Source organism: Pituophis catenifer, unplaced genomic scaffold (genome assembly GCF_029215685.1).
Source record: "Pituophis catenifer annectens isolate HBS135680 unplaced genomic scaffold, rPitCat1.0.hap2 SCAF_43, whole genome shotgun sequence".
NCBI lineage: Eukaryota > Metazoa > Chordata > Lepidosauria > Squamata > Colubridae > Pituophis > Pituophis catenifer.
The window spans coordinates 218127-240248 of NW_027256923.1; the positions used below are offsets into that span (position 1 = coordinate 218127).

General features: G+C 46.7%; 1 protein-coding gene across 1 annotated transcript; it reads right to left on the minus strand.

Annotated features, from left to right (window-relative positions):
- Positions 1 to 2322: 2322 nt before the first annotated feature.
- On the minus strand, positions 2323 to 21597 carry LOC139326458 (putative phospholipase B-like 2). Its single transcript, XM_070956499.1, has 12 exons — positions 21360 to 21597; positions 15406 to 15499; positions 14487 to 14648; positions 13737 to 13837; positions 10364 to 10578; positions 9584 to 9678; positions 8579 to 8739; positions 6891 to 6986; positions 6460 to 6531; positions 5717 to 5869; positions 4405 to 4567; positions 2323 to 2881 (listed from the first exon to the last, which is right to left on the minus strand). The coding sequence occupies exons 1-12, from the start codon at positions 21575 to 21577 to the stop codon at positions 2714 to 2716; spliced, it is 1698 nt and encodes a 565-aa protein (XP_070812600.1). The 5' UTR covers positions 21578 to 21597; the 3' UTR covers positions 2323 to 2713.
- Between the last annotated feature and the right edge of the window lie 525 nt (positions 21598 to 22122).

A 22122-nucleotide genomic window follows, 5' to 3' on the forward strand; every position in this document is an offset into this window, starting at 1 on the left:
AAGAGAAAGAGGGAGAAAGAGAGAGAAAGAAAGAAAAAGAAAGAAGAGGGAGAAAGAAAGAGACAGAGAAAGAAAAAGAAAGAAGAGATAGAGAAAAAGAGAAAGCAAGAAAAGAAGAGAGAGAGAGAGAAAGAGGAAGAGAGAGACAGAAAGAAAAAGAAAGAAAGGGAGACAGAGAAAGAAAGAAAAGAAAGAAGAGAGAGAGAAACAGAGGGAGAGAAAAAGAGAGAAAAGGCAGAAAGAAAGTGAGAGAAAAGAAAGAGAGAAAGACATGAGGAAAATTGGCTCCAATTGGGTGGGGTGGGGGAGTCTTTTTTCAAAAGACCACTGGGGAAAGACACAGCCTTAAACCTGGGTAATTTTCAGGAGCCTTATTAAAGGAACTGGGTCGGGGAGGGGGAGAGAGAGAGAGACAGACAGACACAGAGAGAGAGAGACAGATAGACAAAGACAGAGAGAGACAGAGAGACCGAGGCTGCCTATTTGCTAAGATACAATGGAGATCGTCCTTGAATCCCTCTCCTCATTCATCCGCGTGAACGAGCTTCCCTTTGTCAAAGGACTCCGCTATCTTGGAGAGCTTTGGCCTTAGGCTGGCGGTGGGAAAATTGCAACTCCCAGGGTGCCGTGCCAAGCATCACAAAAGAACAAACTGTACGGGTGGTTGGGTGCGCGGTGAAAATCACCATTGCTGAGGAAGGCAAGTGCCATTCCGTATATCGAGTGGAGTGGAGTGGGGGGGGAAAGTGTGTGTGTGTGTGGCGGGGGGGTGTTTCTCCAGAAAGCGCAACAGGGATTGGACGACGAAGCTGTGAAGGTTTTGGGGTGGGGTGGGGTGGACTCCGGCCCTCGGAGCCCAGAGCCAGAAGCTTCTGTTTCAAGGCTCTTTTCGGCCGAGTGCCTTCTTACGCTCTTTTGATCGTTTGTTTTTTTAGAAGTAGGTCAAGCGCAGTTGCCTCCCAGGATGGAGTTGGCCAAAAAAAAATGCAGAGAAGAGCGACGAAGATGATTAAAGGCCTGGAGGAAGAACGGTAGCAGGAATTCTAGAGAAAAGAAGGACTGGCGTGGGGACAGACGGACGGACATGATAGCAGTATTCCACAGCAGTTCGGCAGTTCGATCCTGACCGGCTCAAGGTTGACTCGGCCTTCCATCCTTCCGAGAACCTGAACCTGGAACCTTCGGAGGGATTGCTGTCCTCTCCGAGGTCCTCGGAATTTCCCCTTTTATCTATTGACCTCTCCGCGGTCAATAGTGCCTAAATCGGCTCCCAAATCGAGGATATTAGGGACTTCAAGAGCGGAGATCCGTTCTCGTTGTCCCTAACACGATGACGTCGCCGCTGGAAGTTTTTTCACTGGAGGCTTTTTTTAAGAAGAGACTGGACAGCCAGCTGTCTGGAATGGCCTAGGGCAGTGATGGCTAACCATTTTGCCATCGCGTGCCAGGAGTGTGGGGAATGTGGGGGCGGTTGCGTGCATGCCCACGCCCATAATTCTATGCGCCCCGCTCCCGCGCAGGCATGTGCGACCCCCCCCCCACTCCCTCCGCTCCTGGCACGTGATGGCCCGGTAGTCCCGTTTTTCTCTCTCCCCAGGCTCCAGAGCCTTTCTAGGGGTGGGACCGGAAGTTGGCAAATGGGCCATTTTCGGCCTCCGGAGGGGGCTCGGGTGGGTAGGAAAGGCCGTTTTCACCCTCCCCAGGTTCCTAGAAAGGCTCTGGAGCCTGGGGAGAGCAAAAAATGGGCCTTCCGGTCCCACTGGAAGTTGGCAAACGAGCCGTTTCTGTCCTCCAGAGGGCCTCCAGAGGGGGGAAGGCTGTTTTTGCCCTCCCCAGACTCCTAGAAAGGCTCTGGAGCCTGGGGAAAGAGAAAAACAGGCCTTCCCTACCACCACCCCTGAGGCCCTCTGGAGGCAGGAAACAGCCTGTTTCCCTACTTCTGGTGGGCCCAGAAGGCCTGAAAATCAGCTGGCCAGCACGCACATGCACGCCGGAACTGAGCTCGGGTGCCCACCGATATGGCTAGGTGGCACGCGTGCCATAGGTTCGCCATCACGGGCCTAGGGGGTCTCCTACCAGAGCAGGGGGTTGGACTAGAAGACCTCCAAGGTCCCTTCCAATTCTATTATTCTGTATCACTGCCGTTTCCCTGCCTAAAGAGACGGCTACCGCCGCAGTTAAAAAAACAGGATAGCAGAAAGGGAGAGAAAATATATGAAGTCATTGGTGTCCTGGTGATTTTTTTTTTAAAAAAAAATTCTCCCCACATAACACACACAAATTAAACCCTCTTGTGGCACAACCCATTCAAGCATCTCTGAACTACACAATCCACGGCAGGTTTTGTGTAGGCGTTTATTGGAACAACAGAACGAAACGAAAGTTTTAAAAGGTTCGGGTGAGAAATCTCATCATACGACCCAACAAGCCACTTTTACACCCTGATTTACGAGTCGTCTTCTCAACCATCTCCTTCCTTTTAGACTCAAGCCATTTTTGGCTTTTCCAGTTCGTCCCAGGATAAGGGCCCCTGCTTGCTCTATCCCATAATCTCGGAGGACCTCTCATGGATCAAGTTCCCCTTTTCTTTCAAGAAAGCCAGCCCAAGGGTGGAATCAGCACCCCAAAAAGCTCCATGAAGATAGCTAGAATTAGGCTCACAATCTGAGCCTGGCCCATGGGGGGGGTGGGGTAAGACCAGTCTTAGGAAAATTCAGCCCCAATGGACTTGGATGGGCGAGAATTTCCATAGATCTGGCTGTCCCATGTGGGATATATTGCAATAGGGAGAAGTGCTCCACTGGAAAGGAGGAAGGTCATCCCAGGTAGGCCCGCTGACGGCCAGGAAGCTGTAATTCTTCATCATTTCGAAAGAGGTCACCTAGAAAGAGGAAAGCCGGGTTTTGTTTAAGAAGAACTTCTCCAATTTTAGCAAGGTATGAGCTACAGGCATCTGAGCTCAAGCAAAATCCCCCCCCCAAAAAAAAAACCACTAGGGAATTTCTGGAAGCTTGGCATTCAGACGAGTCAGCCATCGACAGACACAGAGAGATCAAGCACATTTACATGCCATTCAAAGGAGAACAAAGCGAAGGGAACCAAAGGACTAAAACTTAACCTCTCCACCAGTGGTGGGATTCACCGGTTGTAACAACCGTTTCGCTTCTTGTGCCCACCAGAGGCTGGAAATGGGCCTGTTTCGGGACTTCTGGTACTTCCGGTAGGCCTGTTTTTTCACCCTCCCCAGGCTCCAGAGGCTTTCACGGAGCCTCCAGGAGGGCAAAAACAGCCTTCCCCGGGCACCGGAGGCCCTCTGGAGGCTGGAAACTGGCCCATTTCCAGACTTCCGGTAGGCCTGTTTTTCGCCCTCCCCAGGCTCCAGAGGCTTTCCTCAAGCCTCCGGGAGAATGAAAATGGCCTCCCCTGGGCACCAGAGGCCCTCCGGAGGCTGGAAACAAGCCCGTTTCCGGACTTCTGATAGGCCCGTTTTTCACCCTCCCAGAGCCTCCGTACGCACCCTGCACTTACCTGGCATCCAAAACAGGCCACGTGGAGACTCCTGGGAGGGGAGGGGCGAGTTGGGTGGGGTCAGCCAGTCCTTGGAACAACCAGTTCGGCGAACCAGATTAAAATTAACATCCGAACCGGTGCGAACCGGCTGAATCCCAACCCTGCTCTCCACAGCCAATAGCATTAGCACTTAAACTACCTGTATCCGTTTTTCGATGGAAAACATGCACACACCGATTAGCCGCATAAAGTGATTAAAAAGTTTCAGTCCTGTGTCTTGGGGGGGGGACTAAGGGGGTTTGCTGATGTCTTCCTTCGCCTTTCTTCCCTAGGTTAAGCTGGTTGTGAACTTGAAAAATTGGATTAATGTCATGAAGCAGCACGGAGTGGATTACGCGGCACGGCTCAAGCATCTCCCGAGCGGCTCCTAACTTTCTTTAAAAAGGATTGATGCCCTCGACTACAGGGATACCGCCTCATGGAAGGGGTGTTTGGAAGAGGCCACGTGGCTGTGGCCGATATCTTGACTTTTTTGACACACAAACACACACACACCCGCCAAGAAGCTCAGCAACGAAAGGAAGATCTAGGCCGAATTCGCTTTGCTGTGCCGTGCGTCCAACTGTTCCTTTCCTTCAGTTAAGTGAGAAAAGAACGTGAAAAAAAAATAATAAAAGGGAGATGTTTGGTTGACTGTCCAATCTATTCCACAGCCCTGGGAAATTTAATCAAACCCGATTAATTTTTTGAACCCGAGCGAGATCAGACAAGGGCTGCTCTCTGCTGAGATGGATACAATCAACAAACTTTTGAAAACAACGCCACAGCAGCGAGACTTCTCAGCTCATCTCCCCTTCCTCTCGGTTTCTCTCTCCTTCACCTCCTGCCCCTCACCTTCATATCGGTGCCCCCGTGTCGCCGCTGGTAGAGAGCACCAAAGGGGTATGTGCCGTTGGCAGGATTGAGATCAGAGCGGGCAGAGATGGCATTTTCTCCGTTCTGGGATGGGTTGCAGCCTTGGCACCGGGACAGAGGATCTTGAAGGAAGTTGTTGAACCTAGGCAGAAGAGGAAGAGCAAAGCACAGGTAAGCCAGGTTCTCATTTGTCTGTCCGTCCTTCCTTCTCAGTCTGTCTGTCCGTCCGTCCATCCATCCATCCACCCACCTCTATCTATCTATCTATCTATCTATCTATCTATCTATCTATCTATCTATCATCTCTTTTTTTCTTTCTTTCTATCTATCATCTCTCTTTTTTCTTTCTATCTATTTATCTATCATTCTCTCTTTTTCTTTCTATCTATCATCTCTCTCTTTTTCTTTCTATCTATCTATCTATATCTCTCTTTTTATTTCTTTCTATCTATTTATTATCTCTCTCTCTTTCTATCATCTATTTGTTTATCTATCATCTCTTTCTTTCTATCATCTCTATTTTTTCTTTCTTTCTACCAATCCATCTATCATCTATCATCTATTTATCTATCTATGTATCTATCTATCTATCTATCATCTCTCTATCTATCAACTCTCTCTTTTTCTTTCTTTCTTTCTATATCTATCATCTCTCTTTTTCTTTCTTTCTATCTATCATCTCTCTCTTTTTCTCTATCTATCTATCTTTCTGTCTGTCATCTCTCTCTCTTTCTATCATCTATCTATTCTATCATCTACCTATATCAATATCGATCTGTTTGCCTGTCTATCATCTATCAATCCATCCATTTCATCCATCCTCCATCCATCCATCATATATCTATTATTCATTGTCACATTTTTCTCTATTATCCATCCATTTTTTTCTATCTATCTATCTATCTATCATGTATCTATCTATCATCTATTTACCATCCATCCATTTATCCATCTATCTATCCATCTTCACATTTATCCATCCATCCATCCATCCTATTCATCCCAACACCAACTGGCTGGGGAATTTGGGGAGTTGAAGTTAACACAGCTTCAAGTTGCCAACTTTGAGAAAACGCTACTCTAGATGATTGCCAAGGTATCTTCCAACCCTGTGATTCTATGTACTCCTTAAGCCAACATTTATCCTCATTTTTACCACCTTGCTCCATGAATCTGCTGTTTATTTGTCAGGTTGGGCTTCCCGTTGCCCAGAATTCATGTACAAAGAAATATTACCCAAAGGTCATTCCTTAATATGCAGACACCTGGGCAGGACAAACAAACTTCTAACCTCATCAATCGGATCATTGAATCCATATCCTGTATAAGAGTTTGGTTGCGCCGGAAAATTTGGGCTCGGGGAGTTTTCTCGTAGGTGAACCAGTCCCCATATTTCTGAACTAGTGCTGGGAGCCCGCTAGTGTTGAAGATATCTTGGAAATACCTAAGGGCAAAAAGAACAATTGTCAAAGAATGAATTGGCAGCTTTGAGGGATCTTGCTGTTAAGCTATTCTTTTGGGCTGTTTAATTCAATTCTGGGCCTTCTCCACCTTCTAAGTGGCATATCCTCACCCTTTCAAACCTCAAATGGAAGGAAGGAAGGAAGGAAGGGAAGGGAAGGGAAGGGAAGGGAAAGGAAGGGAAGGGAAGGAAGGAAGGGAAGAAGGAAGGAAGGAAGGAAGGAAGGAAGGAAGGAAGGTAGGTAGGTAGGTAGGTAAGAAGGAAGGAAGGAAGAGAAGGAAGGAAGGAAGGAAGGAAGGAAGGAAGGAAAGAAGGAAGGGAAGGACGGAAGGAAGAGAAGGGAAAGGAAGGAAGGAAGGAAGGAAGGAAGGAAAGAAGGAAGGAAGGAAGGGAAGGACGGAAGGAAGAGAAGGGAAGGAAGGAAGGAAAGAAGGAAAGAAAGAAGGAAGGAAAGGAAGGAAGGGAAGGGAAGGAAGGAAGGAAGGAAAAGAAGGGAAGGGAAGGGAAGGGAAGGGAAGGGAAGGGAAGGAAGGAAGGAAGGAAGGAAGGAAGGAAGGATAGAAAATCCTTACGGCACATTGTAGCTTGCCCAGTAGCCTTCTTGGTACAACAGTTTGGTCATGTCGGCAGTAATCACCATTCCCCTGGAGACACAGGAAAAAAAGTGGGAGAGGCGGGGAGACACCAGCAAGCATTATTCAGGTAGTCCTCGGCTCATTTAGTTCATTTAGTGACCGTTCAAAGTTACAACGGCGTTGAATAAAGTGACTTATGGCCATCAAACTCAGAGAGCACCAAGGACCCCACAGAAGGACCTCCTCCTTCTCCTCTGTCCCTCCTCCTCCTCCTCCCAAACACCCTTCTAGAACTAATGATGTTCCCTAGTTGGGTCATGAAACGTCTGTAAGAACATCAACCAAGCTCAGGGAGCACCAAGGGCCCCTCATTTCAGCCCTGAGCTACAAATATTCTCCTTTATTAAAATAGAGGTTGCAACACTTACGGAATCTGTTCCAGCACAGTCAGGAGGCCACGTTGGGGAACAACAACGCCTGGGACAAAAAATTTATAATCCACAATCATCCACTGGTTATTGTACCTGTGTGAAGCGAAAATGAAGCGTAAGAGGAGAATATCAATTGGAAGTCAAGGGTTAACAAGGTCAACCTTTGGGTTATATCTGGTCTTAAGAAGTCTCTGCCTCTCTCTCTCTCTCTCTCTCTCTCTCTCTCTCTCTCTCTCTCTCTCTCTCTCTCTTCTGTCTGTCTCTGTATCTCTCTCTCTCTCTCTCTCTCTCTCTGTCTCTCTCTCTGTCTCTCTTTCTGTCTGTCTCTGTATCTCTCTCTCTCTGTGTGTGTGTGACTCTCTGTATCTCTCTCTCTCTGTCTCTCTTTCTCTGTCTCTCTTTCTGTCTGTCTCTGTATCTCTCTCTCTCTCTCTGTCTCTCTGTTTCTCTCTCAGTCTCTCTTTCTGTCTGTCTCTGTATCTCTGTGTGTGTGTGTGTGTGTGTGTGACTCTCTGTATCTCTCTTTCTCTCTGTCTCTGTCTGTGTGTATGTGTCTGTCTCTCTCTCTTTCTCTCTCTCTGTCTCTCTCTGTCTCTCTCTGTGTGTGTGTCTCTCTCTCTGTGTCTCTCTGTCTCTTTCTCTGTCTCTGTCTCTCTGTCTCTATCTTTCTGTCTCTCTCTCTGTCTTTCTCTCTGTGTGTCTCTCTCTGTCTCTTTTTCTGTCTGTCTGTCTCTTTCTCTGTCTCTCTCTGTGTCTCTTTCTCTGTCTCTCTGTCTCTGTCTCTCTCTTTCTCTTTCTCTTTCTCTGACTCTGTCTCTCTCTGTTTCTCTCTCTCTGTGTCTCTTTCTCTGTCTCTCTGTCTGTCTCCCTGTCTCTTTCTCTCTGTGTGTGTGTGTGTGTCTCTCTCTCTGTCTGTCTGTCTCTGTCTGTCTGTCTCTCTCTCTCTCACACACACACACACACACACACACACACAGACACAGACATTGTGCATTACAAATTTAGGGACAGTGCAATCCATAGTGGTAGGTTTAAGATGCAAGTAGGAAAACCGCACAGGTAGTCCTTGATTTACGACCACAATTGAGCCCATAATTTCTGTCTCTAAGCGAGAAAGTGGTTAAGTGCATTTTGCCCCGTTTTATGACTTTTCTTGCCACCGCGGTTAAGCGAATCCTGGCCAGCTAACCAACCAGACAACGTGGTAGTTTACCACAACCTTCTGCGGGATCTCACATCTGGGCCTAAGAGGACCTAAGACCATATTCTCCGACAGATTCATGACCTGGCAGAGACATGGTAACAAGGTCAGCCAATGAATAGGCATAGCAACTAAGTCAGCCAATTGGGAGCTGAGACAGACTGGAGCCAGGGGGTGTCTTAGTCTGCAGCTTCTGACTCTGTGCAGAGAAACTGAAACTAAGCAGCGTGTGCTTATCTGTGTGTGCTTCTGGATTTGATTTTTTTGCAAGAAACTCTGACATTCTCTGCAGATGTTTCTGGACACCATGCCAGCTGCTTGGTTTGTGTCTTCAAGTGTACAGGTAAGTCCTCGTCTTGCAACCATTCGTTTTGGTGACCGCTTGAAGGACCAGAAGACAAGGGTGATGATAGAGGCCCTGTTCAACCCCAAAACTCAAGACCTTCGCCATGGCCGTAGACGTTCTTCAGGAGCCCAAACTCACGTGCCACTGTTGAACTTCTCAAAGGTGGCCGCCCATTCTGCCCCAGTCCTTGAGAGACGGTTAGCCACAATGTTACGCAACCATTCCAACACACTGTTGTCAGGTGTGATGAATTTCCAAAGGTCACTATTGCTGTTTCCAATCGTCGTTTCCAGACTCACCTGAAGAAGAAAAACGTTCTGAGCATCTCCCCTAAATTAGGTATTAAAACAGTCAGGTCCATATAGGGATTCTTTAGATCAGGGGTGGCAACCTTAAACACTCAAAGAGCCACAAAGGCTTTAACCGGAAGCTCCCCATTCAATTCTGGAGCCAACCGGAAGTCCGGTTCCCCCCACCATAGTGTCTCCTCCTAGCATGGTGTCCTTTTTCCTCTACCTATCCTAAAAAATCATAAATCATAGACCATAAATGGTAGTTACAGTCATTAACCATAAGATACAACCAATGTTATGAATCATGAGATACACTGCCTAAGACAGTGCCATGGGAATTACGTGCTTAGCAGAGTGATGGGGGGTGGGGAACGGACTTGTCTTAGCCCAGGCAGACATATTCTCCTAAATTCTCTTTTTAAAAAAGCTGTTGCCTACCTGTGTGAACTAGTTAGTGCGGGGGGGGGGGGGAAATCCTCCTGATCTGCATTAAATCCCCTTCAAGTGGCATGAATATAAAATAGAACTGGTTCTTCAGGACCCTGGACAGTACTCTGGACCTTGGGCCAGGCTTGGTTCTGCTTCAGTACCCCAGACAGCAATTTATCTGGATTTATGACTACAATTGGGACCGAAATTTTGTTGCTAAGCAAGATGGCTGCTAAGGAGCACCGCGTCCAATTTTACAACCTTTTGTCCCGCAGTAAAACCTTGGTCATTAAGCGAATCCAACTTCCCCTGTCAACTTTGCGAGAAGCCAGTTGGAAAGTTTACAATGGCGATCGTTGCTTACAACCCTTGTGAATACATGCTAGTTGGCCAACGCTCACCAACCACTGACCCCACTTACCAATCCGCTACTCAAGATGTAGAAATCGTCGCCGGAAAAGATAGTGCCTGGATACGAAGAGAAAGCTTGGGTGTGACCAGGAATTGTGGTATCACCTGAAGGACATAAGGCAAATGTCGGTCAACGCCCATCTGCAAACACATATTCTAGTCCAGGGCTCACCAACTTTTCAGACCTCAGGGATCACTAAATTCATAATTTTAAATCCCGCGGACCACTATAATATGATCTGCCTAGTGACCGGCTGGGTGGGCGTGGCTAGGTGGCCTTGTGACTGGGTGGGCGTGGCCAACTCAATGTCACTCGTGTTGAGGGGCGTCTTGACGGCCTCTACTCGCCCCTCCCCTCCCAGCCACTCCTCGCCTCCTTAGGGCCCCAACAGGAAGCAGTTGTTGGAGCTAAGCAGCCACCACGAGAAAGAGTTGGCAAAACAGCTCAGTTCAGATTGGATCTGGCCGAGAAGGAGGCTCAGCAGAAGCACCTCACTGAGGACTAGGAGCATAGGCTTTCCATGACAGTGACTTAACTTACGACAAAGCTCACCAGGGCTACTTATGTCTCAGATTTAAAGTTCTGGCAGTGAAGGACACATCCCAGTCCCAATGGATCAGCAACTGGACCACATTCGCAACTGTTGCCCCATCCTGCAGTCACATGCTTAAGGTCTTCTGCTTAGGCAGTGGGTTGGACTAGATGACCTCCAAGGTCCCTACCGCTCTTACGTTCTAAATAAACGCTTCGCTTTTGAAATTTTTCCACTCTTTTTTTTTTTTTACTCACTGCGAGGTGAAGTCCGGAAGGGCAGAGTATATTTTTTGAGAATGCGCAACATGGCTTCGTAATTATTCCATGTGTCGTGTGAAACCAGAAGATCTTGATGGCCAGGTAAAAATTTGATCAGAGCCGAGCAGGAGCCAGAACCAAGAGCATCCTCCTTTTCAGGTTTATGGAAGGCTGATTCCAAGTCTTCCAGATCACCACCCAGCTGGAACAAGCTAGAAGAAGAAGAAGAAGAAGGAGAAGGAGAAGGAGAAGGAGAGGGAGAGGGAGAGGGAGAGGGAGAGGGAGAGGGAGAGGGAGAGGGAGAGGGAGAGAGAAGAAGAAGAAGAAGAAGAAGAAGAAGAAGAAGAAGAAGAAGAAGAAGAAGAAGAAGAAGAAGAAGAAGAAGAAGAAGAAGAAGAAGAAGAAGAAGAAGAAGAAATAATCACAGAATCACAGGGCTGGCTAGAAGAGACCTTGTCTGGGCAGCAGGTTGGACCTAGTCCAACCTAAAGGAGACTTTATTCCATCCCAGGCAAACTCAGTCTTTCCTTCATTGATCAGGGAGAGAATAATGTTGACTTAATTTATAGGATTTTGATTTAAAAAAAAATATCTAAGCTATCTTGAATAAGTAAAGCAGGATGGTCATTGCAGGTAACCTGGGTTAGAAGGATTGCTTAGTATGAGACAGGCAGTTTGGTCTAGTGGTTATGGCAATAGGCTAGAAAGTAGGAGATGGTGAGTTCTAGTCCCGCCTTAGCCATGAAAGCCAGCTAGGTGACTTTGGGCCAATCACCAGGAGATGGTGAGTTCTAGTCCCGCCTTAGCCATGAAAGCCAGCTAGGTGACTTTGGGCCAATCACCAGGAGATGGTGAGTTCTAGTCCCGCCTTAGCCATGAAAGCCAGCTGGGTGATTTTGGGCCAATCACCAGGAGACTATGAGTTCTAGTCCCGCCTTAGCCATGAAAGCCAGCTGGGTGACTTTAGGCCCAGTCCCCCTCACTCAATGCAACTCGCTCCACAAGGTTGTTGTGGGGGAAAAAGGGAGGACGGAGGAGTATCAGGTATGTTCACAGCCATTAATAAATAAATAAGGGATACAAATAAACAAATAGCCTTAAAATACAAAACAAAAAAATCAGTAAGGTATATATTCTCAAAGGCAGATTATTCCAAAGTAGATAAACCTGCAGGATTATCCTAAGAAGACACCATACATGCATAATAATAATAGGGATTTCCAAACTTGAAATCCATGATTCCTTTCTCTCTAAAAGATTTAATAATGGAGTAACAGAGTTGGAAGGGGCCTTAGAGGTCTTCTAGCCCAACCCCCTTGCTTAGGCAGGAAACCCTACACCGCTTCAGACAAATGTTATCTCCAATCTCTTCTTTCAAATCTCCAGTGGTGGAGGAGCACCCACAACTCTCTGGAGGCAATTTGTTCTACTGCTCAGTTGTTTTCGCTGTCAGGAAATGTCTCCTTAGTTCTTAGTTTACTTTGTCTCCGCCAACGAAGCAAAACATATTTTTCTGCTTGGTTGTCCATCCGCAGCCTGCCCTGCCTGTTTATGCAATCCCAAATTCCTGGAAAGTTTTCAGGGCCGAGAGAAGGTTGCTTCTGACCCCGGAGTGTCTGCAAAAGGCTCCATCCTTATCTTGGAAGTGATAAGCGGTTAGATCAACACAAGAAACTTTTAAAACATCTCCAAATCCAAGGAAGGCTGCAATCTGCGGGCGAGAACGAGACATTCTTCTCCGCAGGACATCGAACATAGAATTACAGAATTGGAAGGTACCTTACACGACTTCTAGTTCAACCCCCTGTCCATGCCTGCGGGGACCCTATATCCAGGATGGCGAACCTATGCCACGTGTGCCGGAAGTGGCAACACAGAGCCATCTCTCTGGGCACGCCAGCCGTTGCTTGTTGCTCTTCGGGCTTCCGGCGTGCACGCTCATCTTCACGCACATGGGAGTGCTGGAAACTGATGAGCAACTCCCTGGGGCGCATACGTGCGCAGGGAAGCTGAGCTTCCAGTTTCCAGTGGGTGCATGAGCGCCAGCCAGCTGGTCTTCGCACATGCATGCACCAGGGGTGGGTTCTAAATTTTTTTACTACCGGGTCTGTGGGCGTGGCTTATTTTGTGGGTGTGGTTTGATGGTCATGTGACACACAATTCTTTAGGACTGAGCAGAGGTACTGGTCTACCAGGCTTTTAACTGTTTGCAGAACCGTACCGGTCTACCCATTTGTTTTTGCAGGCACTGGTCTACTCATTTACTTTTGCAGGCACTGGTCTACTCATTTATTTTTGCAGGCACTGGTCTACCCATTTATTTTTGCAGGCACTGGTCTACCCATTTATTTTTGCAGGCACTGGTCTACCCATTTATTTTTGCAGGCACTGGTCTACCCATTTGTTTTTGGAGCATTCCAGTCTACCACCACACTGCCTTTTCCCACTGATCAGCTGTAGGGCGGCCCTTTGAAGCGCCGCGGCGAGAGTTTTAAACAGTTTTTTGCCGCTCTGCCACCACCGAGAGCATCGGAAACCGCTTTCAGGCAGCTTGGCCTCAATTGCCAATCTACCACCACCGAGCGGTTTACAAGGAGCGGATCGGTTCTAGAAGATCAGTTGGGAGGCTTCTTGGCTTCTCAATTTAAAGCGACAGTGTCTTGTTTTTTCTCTCTCTCTCTCTTCTTTGTCAAGTGAGCCCTGGTTTTTTCCTTCTAGCCGATCAGCTGGGACTCGGGAGGCAGTGACTAGATTGGGGGCGGGGCCAGTGGTGGGTTGCCCCCGGTTCGCACCGATTCTATAGAACCGGTAGTAAAACCAGTGGGAAGCTCCGCCCACCGACCCCGACGTCACCAAAATGCTTCTGCGCATGCGCAGCCCCGTTGCGAACTGGTAGTAAAGGTAAGTAGAACCCACCCCTGGGCGGGGCCAGGCAGAGGTGGTATTTACCGGTTCTCCGAACTACTCAAAATTTCCGCTACCGGTTCGCAAGAATCGGGGAGAACCGGTAGCAACCCACCACTGGCGCATGTGCACACCGGAAACTGGAAGCTCAGCTTCCCAGCGAACGCATACGTGCCAGCGAACTGCTCTTCCGGTTTCTGGTGCTCCTGCATGTGTGCGCCAGGGAGCTGCTCTTCCGGTTTTTGGTTGGTCCCGTTTCAGCACTCGGTGCCGCAAAGATTCGCCAACACTGCCCTATATCATTCTAGACAAATGGCTGTCCAGTCTCTTTTTGTTTTATGCCAGTGGTGGCAACTTTAAGACTTGTGGACTTGGCACTTTCAAACAAGTGGACTTCAACGCCCAGAATTCCCCAGCCGGCATACTTCCTCCCCTTTCCTCCCTCTGCTTTTCGAAAGGTACTTACAGAAAGCCGAAAGGAGCGATGGAGAAGCTGCCCGTCGGGAAGGAAATCTGACCGTTGTACCCATCCTCGAGGCCTTTCAACTGCAGCAGAACAAGGCGAACCTGGAAATTTGGAAAGTCAACAGAGAAAGAAGACATCAGTTCCAGGAGACGGCCTCAGAGAAAACACGTAGCAAACATTAAATAAAACATGAGCCAAGTCTGGGAAAACAGGTGAGAAAGAAACTCAAGATTGCCCTGCCTTGATTCTCTTTGGTATATAATTAAGAAAAAGGGACTTTCAAGAGTCTGTTGTTGTACCTTATACTATGTTAAGGTTTTGAGATTTAAGATCTGGCCAACTGTAAAGCTGATGCAATGAAGATGAATCAGCATTGGTATTGCCAGTTGTAGACGACGGTCACCTTTAAGACAGGTGGACTTTATGGTCATTAAGTCGAGGACTACCTATATCCATCTTTTACCCTTCCCCTTCTGATTTTGTGGGTTGTAGAGATCACTCCCCTCCGGCCGCTGTGGGTAACCCTGGGAGACAGCCCTGAGAGAGATATGTCTGGAACGCGCTCCTGTATTTGGCTGCCATGCTGCTTTGTCGGTTTCCCATCCCCCTTGCCTATGGCAACGCGAGAGCAGGCCAGGGATGCTTTGCGAGTTGACAAATCAATATATATTATAATTATGTATACAGTCTTTTGGCTGTATTGTTTAAATTATTAAGAGGGACTGTTTTAAATGATGTATATATATATACCTGATGCCAATACGCAGAATCCATTCCTGCTTGTTCAATCTGTTGCTCCATCCATTTCAAGTTGGCTTCAATGTAATTTTTCAACTTTTGGCAGTAGTCCGTCTGGTAGGTAAACGGCCCACAGTAGCTAACCATCGTGTTCATCCAATGCATATATATCAGCTGTAAGGCACAGAATAAATAAATAAATAAATAAAGGCAATATACAAAGCTAAATTCTTCCCAGAAAATCCTGGGCTAGAATTCTGATTTATACCCTTACTCATTCAGTTCAAGCTGTGGTTTCTTTGGTGTATCCCGCTACGCCTGCACTGCAGTGGTGGGTTTATTTATTTATTTGTTATTTATTAGTTCAATTTATATGCCGCCCTTCTCCGAAGACTCAGGGCAGCTTACAATGCACTTATAGCAATAGCCTTCATTCTTTTGTATATACCTGCTTATTAGGGCTTTTGACCCCCGCCCATAAGCGGTGTTTCTACAAAGTCAGCTTATTGCCCCCACAATCCGGGTCCTCATTTTACCTACCTCGGAAGGATGGAAGGCTGAGTCAACCTTGAGCCTGGTGAGATTTGAACTCGCACTAATTGCAGGCAGCTGGCAGCTAAGTGCTACATAACAGCACTTAGTCCGCTGCACCACCAAGGCTCTGCACGAACCGGTTGCTTCCTGTTCAGACCGGTTCACAAGAACCGGTAGTAAAAATTTGTAGTAGTTCGGAGAACCGGTAATAACATTGGCTGGCCATGCCCCCGAATCGGTCCCCGGCCCGGTCGCCGCTCGTTTTCCCCGCCCACCTCATCAGAGGCTTTTTTTTTTTTTTTTAACTTTTAAAAGTTAAACTTTTAAAAGGTGCACTAGCGTGAGGCACAAATGGTGGCACTGAACTCAGCTGCGGTTTTCCTGGCTGTGAGCTCACCTGCTCAGAGACTGCGGCTTCAGCCAGTCCAGCTGCATAAGCCTGAATGCTGTCGTTGTATTTCTCGTTGGTGGTTAAATCCAGCACTGCCCATCTGGGAGAAAGAGAGAAAAAAGAAAAAACAGCCAAGAAGTTAAAGAATGCATTCCTCTCCATTATCATCTCCTCCTAGTACTACTGCACCAACACCCCTTGGCTTAATTCCGAATGCGGTCTGACCAGTTGCACGTTTCAAGCTTCTAGTCCCCAGCGTGAAAACTTGTCTTTTCAGTTCTCGCGACTGTAAAGTCTTCCCACGCGCATCTAGTTGGTGTGCGGGTGTGTGTTTTCCTCTTCTCTCAACTCTCTCTCTCTCTCTCTCTCTCTCTCTCTCTCTCTCTCTGTGTGTGTGTGTGTGTGTGTATATATATATATTTTAAAAAGGCAGGTTTTCATGCTGAGGACTAGAAGCTTGAAACCAATACAGAGTGTAATGGGGAGGCCGTGTAAGAAACTATGCAAGCAAAATTGCTGTGCCAGGAAAAATAAAGGACATATATATTTTGCAGTTTCTTACCCGGCTTCCCTATTATACTCTATATTGGTTCCAAGCTTCTAGTCCTCAGCGTGAAAACTTGTCTTTTCAGTTCTCGCGACTGTAAAGTCTTCCCACGCACATCTAGTTGGTGTGCGGGTGTGTGTTTTCCTCTTCTCTCTCTCTCTCTCTCTCTCTCTCTCTCTCTCTGTGTGTGTGTGTGTGTGTGTGTATTTTAAAAAGGCAGGTTTTCATGCTGAGGACTAGAAGCTTGAAACCAATACAGAGTGTAATGGGGAGGCCAGGTAAGAAACTATGCAAGCAAAATTGCTGTGCCAGGAAAAATAAAGGACATATATATTTTGCAGTTTCTTACCCGGCTTCCCTATTATACTCTATATTGGTTCCAAGCTTCTAGTCCTCAGCGTGAAAACTTGTCTTTTCAGTTCTCGCGACTGTAAAGTCTTCCCACGCACATCTAGTTGGTGTGCGGGTGTGTGTTTTCCTCTTCTCTCTCTCTCTCTCTCTCTCTCTCTCTCTCTCTGTGTGTGTGTGTGTGTGTGTGTATTTTAAAAAGGCAGGTTTTCATGCTGAGGACTAGAAGCTTGAAACCAATACAGAGTGTAATGGGGAGGCCAGGTAAGAAACTATGCAAGCAAAATTGCTGTGCCAGGAAAAATAAAGGACATATATATTTTGCAGTTTCTTACCCGGCTTCCCCATTATACTCTATGTTGGTTCCAAGCTTCTAGTCCTCAGCGTGAAAACTTTGTCTTTTCAGTTCTCACAACTGTAAAGTCTTCCCATGCGCATCCAGTTGGTGTTTGGGTGTGTTTTCCTCTTCTCTCAACTGTGTGTGTTTATATATATATGGCATATATTAAAGGAAATGTTTACACGCTGAGGACTAGAAGCTTGAAACCAATACAGAGTGTAGCGGGGAGGCCGGGTAAGAAACTATGCAAGCAAAATTGCTGTGCTAGGAAAGACAACGGACATATAGATTTTGCATAGTTTCTTACCCAGCCTCCCCATTACACTCTGTATTAGGTTCAAGCTTCTAGTCCTCAGCGTGAAAACTTGCCTTTTCTTTTCCTCCCTGGTGCAGTGGTGAAATCCAATTTTTTTTTTACTACCGGTTCTGTGGGCATGGCTTGGTGGATGTGGCAGGGGAAGGATACTGCAAAATCCCCATTCCCTCCCCACTCCAGGGGGAAGGATGCTGCAAAATCCCCATTCCCACCCCACTCTGGGGCCAGCCGGAGGTGGTATTTGCCGGTTCTCCGAACTGCTCAAAAATTTCCACTACCGGTTCTCCAGAACCTGTCAGAACCTGCCGAGTTTCTTTCGGATCGGTTGCAAGCTTCTAGTCCTCAGTAAGTTATCATCCATAAGGAAAACCCTATTGAATTGGCTAGAGTTTCTTCCCTCTCCCTGCTGCTAAATCAGTCCCTTTTGACATTTCTTCCGTTGACTCATGTCTCCTTGTCTTCAAATCCACATTCAAGGTTTTACTTTATCTCTTAAAAATGTCCTTGGGTTCTTTCTTTATCCTATAATATCACTCCTTTAACTTCTTCCCGGCTTTTCTCGGTTGAAAACCATTGTCCACGGATAAAAAGGTTAACATCGGCATCTAAATCTCGCCGAGTTAATTTCTTAAGGAACTGTAGCAACACAGGAAATGAGCCAGCATATCACAGAATTGCTGAATCAAAGCTTTCCGTAGCTTAAGGGACAAGAAGAAGGGGGGGGGAGATAAGAAAATTTGCCTATTTTTTCCCCCCCAGCAAACTTGAATTATAAGAACAGGTTTTGTCATCCAAACCAGTTATTCAGTGAAGGGATGAATGTTACGATATCAAATATTAAAACCTATTTTTTTTTCAGTTAGCCGGGCTGTCCTGATTTTATGGTAGGGTTTTTAAAATTTGAAATTGGTTTTGAATTGAAATGTTTCAAACTTTCCAAACTTTATTTAATTATTTTAAATCTATTTTAACTTTTGTGTACAAATGTTTTACTTTGGCTTGTTCGCCGCCCTGAGTCCGAAAGGAGAAGGGCGGTGTAGAAATCTGAAAATAAATAAAATAAATAAATAAATAAAATCGAATAGAGCAGGGGTCTCCAACCTTGGCAAGTTTAAACCTGGCAGACTTCAACTCCCAGAAATCCCCAGCCAGCAAAGCAAAGCAAAGCAAAGCAAAGTCCGGAGACTCAGGGCGGCTTACACTGCGTTAAGCAATAGCCTTCATACTTTTGTATATTTATACAAAGTCAGCTTATTGCCCCCACAAACTGGGTCCTCATTTCACCTACCTTAGAAAGGATGGAAGGCTGAGTCAACCTTGAGCCTGGAGAGATTCGAACCTGCAGTAATTGCAGGCAGCTGGTCTTAATAACCAGCTTAATAACAGGGTGCCTTAAACCACTGTACTACCAAGGCTCTATTTAGGGGTGGGGGAAGAGGAATGGGCTTTATACAGGTAGTCAGATAACATAACAGTAATAGAGTTGGAAGGGACTTTGGAGGTCATCTAGTCCAGCGGTCACCAACTGGTGGTCCACAAGAAAATTTCGGCTGTTAAACACAGCATATTCATTTTTGGGTTTTTTGGCCGTTCACGGCATATTCAGTTTTCTACACCATTTCCTGACAAATGGCCGTCCAATCTCTTCTTGAAAGCCTCCAAATTCTGGAGAAGCAAGCTGCGTTTTTAGCGCACGAAATGGTTGCAAGAATTAACTGGAGGACCCATCATCCCCTCTCAAGAACTGAGGCCAGGAACTGGCCCTTTAAGGGAGGCTTTTGAAGTGGAAAGGCTGAATAACCTCTAACCAGATCTGTGGAGGAATTTATCTGCTTCGGCCCCCGAGTGCCTAACTGTGTAAACACAACCAAGGTTAAAAAGGAACGGAAAAAGTAAATATCATGCAATTTGTTTTAGACCTCAAATGGCTGGAGGATCCTTGCCTTCCTCTCACCCACCCCCAAAAAGAAAATTGTGCCCCCTTTGAGATTTGCAGCTGGAGCTGGTTTTCTTCCCAACAACCTTGTTGTGTCTTCTCCGGGATTTCCATAAACATAACCTTTAACAGTTAACAGAGTTGGAGAAGAGACATTAGAGGTCATCTAGTCCAACCCTCTGCTCACCCAAGAGACCTGTACTAGGGATTCGAACTGCCGAACTGCCGACTTTTCTGATTGACGAGCTCAGTGTCTTAGCCACTGAGCCAGGCAAAACCTAGGCAAGCTCGGTGTCTTAGCCACTGAGCCACCTAGTCAGGCACCTTCCAGAGGACTAGCCTCTTGTATGTTCGTTTTTAATTGGGTCTTACGGATCACGGATTCAATAAAACTCAGGGTGAATTTGAGATTGTTTTTAGAGTCATTGCAGCAAGATTATGCTAGGCAAAAGGATGGACGAATCGAGATAGGCCCAGGGTGGAAGAATAGATAGTAAAAATAGCAGAAATGGTGAACTGGGCCTGCTTGATCAGAGAATAAATACCAAAATATTTCTTTTTTTTTTTTCTATTTTGACAGATAGGGATGTTTGCTGAAAGAAAAGCAAAAGGCGTTCATAATTTATGGGTTTGAAAACGAAGGTGGGGGCTCGGTTTTAATTGTGAGTCTCAATGCTAAATTTGAATTTTAATTGCACGCCGCCCACAATTAACTCTGCAAAGTGAGCTGGGTGGCATATAAATTTAAAGAATAAATAAATAAATGAAGACTTCTCACTTAAGAGAAAAGAGAGACGATAACAATGTAATTATGGGAAGGTGATAGAATTGAAAAGATTCTCACACCTAGGCTGCCCGTCATCTTGGTTTTTGATTTTTTTTAACTTTTTATTCTAAGGTTTTATTTTTTTTTTAACCCTTTTAAACTTTTTGTTCTACTGTAAGCCACCCTTCTTTCTCCCCTTCATTTATTGATGTACGAGTCGGATGGGCGGCACTGAAATTTAATAAATAAATAAATTTTTAAAAAACTAAAGAAATCAGTTGAAAACAACAGCCAGAAGTCATCTATACAGCAGTGGCCAAAATTGTGGAAACCTTTTGGGGCAAAGTATATTTTTGAGGTTTGATAGCTGATTACACCACTTTTTTGGGGGGAGTTTCAAGATAATCCTATTCCACTGCTGGAATAGTCTGGGAATAGCCCAGGCAGGTGTTATTAGGCATCAAACCTGGCTCGGTGGCTAAACTACTGAGCTTGTCAATCAGAAAGGTCGGTGGTTCAAATCCCTAGTACAAGTTTCCTGCGTGAGAAGGGGGGTTGGATGGATGTCCTCCCAGGCCCCTTCCAACTCTGTTACTGTTACCTCCAAAGTACCCTTTCCCCAAAAGGCTCCCACCATTTGGGCCACGACTGTAGACTCTCTTTCTCCGACAGGGGGGTTGGACTAGATTTATTTATTTATTTATTTTATTTTACTTGTATACCGCCCTTCTCCAACAGGACTGAGGGCGGTGAACAGCCATGGTAAAACATAACCTATAAAATTTAAAAGCAGTTTAAAAGACATTAAATAATTTTGGCCATCAATTGAAAACAACCCAGTTAAAACCAATTACAAATTAAAACCGCAAGGATGGGATCAAGCCAGCTTCCCAGGTCCCTTTTAACTCTCTTACTGTTACCTCCAAAGTACCCTTTTCCCAAAAGGTTCTCACCATTTGGGCCATGACTGTAGACTCTCCTTCTCCAACAGGGGGTTGGACTAGATGACTTCCCAGGTCCCTTTTAACCCTGTTATTAAAACAACTGCTTGCAATTACTGCTGGTTCAAATCTCGCCAAGGCTCAAGGTTGACTCAGCCTTCCATCCTTTCTAAGGTAGGTGAAATGAGGACCCAGTTTGTGGGGGCAATAAGCTGACTTTGTATAAATATACGAAAGGATGAAGGCTATTGCTTAACGCATTGTAAGCCGCCCTGAGTCTCCGGAGAAGGGCAGCATATAAATCAAATTAAAACAAACAAACAAACAAACCTCTCTTACTGTTACCTCCAAAGTACCGTTTTCCCAAAAGGTTCTCACCATTTGGGCCACAACTGTAGACTCTCCTTCTCCAACAGTGGGTTGGACTAGATGACCTCGCAGGTCCCTTTCCTTCCAAGGCTGTTACCTCCAAAGTACCCTTTTCCCAAAAGGCTCCCACAATTTTATTTTATTTTTTTTAAATTTGATTTATATGGCCAATTTTGGCCACTCCTTCTCCAACAGGGGGTTGGATTAGATGACCTCGCAGGTTCCCTTCCTTCCTTCCAAGGCTGTGTATTCTATGACGTCTTTAAAAAAAAAAAGGTCACAAAACGCCTGCGGTGGGTGGGTGGGTGGGAAGCCAAGCGGAGGGGCCTCCGAAAGCCCCACCACCACCACTTCCCCCACGAACCTTAGGATGGGGATGATGAGGCTATCCTCCTACCCGTTATCCTGGATCCCGTCGGTCAGGTTGGCCCAAGCGACGGCGTCCGGTACCCATCCCTGGACCACTTGCAGCTCCCGGGACACCGGGTCCAGCAGCACGGAGGAGCCGCGGGTGGGTTGCCCAGGCGCGTTGGGGAAGCGCGGGGGAGAAAAGGCGGACAGCGCCCCGAGCAGCAGAAACGGCAGGATTGACAGCAAGAGCCCGAGCCTCGCCATGGTTCTGTCCGAGCTGTCCTTCCCGGGTAGGACGATGTGCCAAGCCCCGGCTGGCGTAGGCTCTGATGCAGCCGGAGGAGGAGGAGTCCCCGCCGCCGGCCGAAGCCACAGCTGGCCTCTGGCCGTGCGCTTCCAACCAGCGCCCCGCGAGGGAGCCCCGAGCTCGGGGAAGGCTTGGCCGGGCAGGAATCGGAAGGGGGGGTGGGGGAGCCAGACTTGCAAGGCGGAGGAAGCCTAGGCTTGCCTTGCCCCCCATCACCGCTGTCCAGCCCTCGCCTCCACCCCTCGCACCCTAGGACCTGGGGTAAGGGGAGCCCCCCCACCCCAAAGCTTGGCACAGAAATTTATAGTAAAGGAAATGCATTATTTAATTATACATGTATTAACTGCAGAGAAGAGAAGAGAAGAGAAGAGAAGAGAAGAGAAGAGAAGAGAAGAGAAGAGAAGAGAAGAGAAGAGAAGAGAAGAGAAGAGAAGAGAGAGGAGGAAGAGGGAAGGAGAAGAAAATTAGAAGAGAAGGGGAAGGAGAAGAGAAGAGAAGAGAA

What these genes read in the sequence shown, in the direction of transcription:
- LOC139326458 (XM_070956499.1), bottom strand. Translation starts at nt 21,577, where the DNA reads ATGGCGAGGCTCGGGCTCTTGCTGTCAATCCTGCCGTTTCTGCTGCTC. An exon ending in ACTGTGCTGGAACAGATTCC is followed by an intron (nt 6,532 to 6,890) that starts GTAAGTGTTGCA and finishes CTGTGTCTCCAG; the next exon opens with GGGAATGGTGATTACTGCCG. An exon ending in TCAATGATCCGATTGATGAG is followed by an intron (nt 4,568 to 5,716) that starts GTTAGAAGTTTG and finishes TCTTCTGCCTAG; the next exon opens with GTTCAACAACTTCCTTCAAG.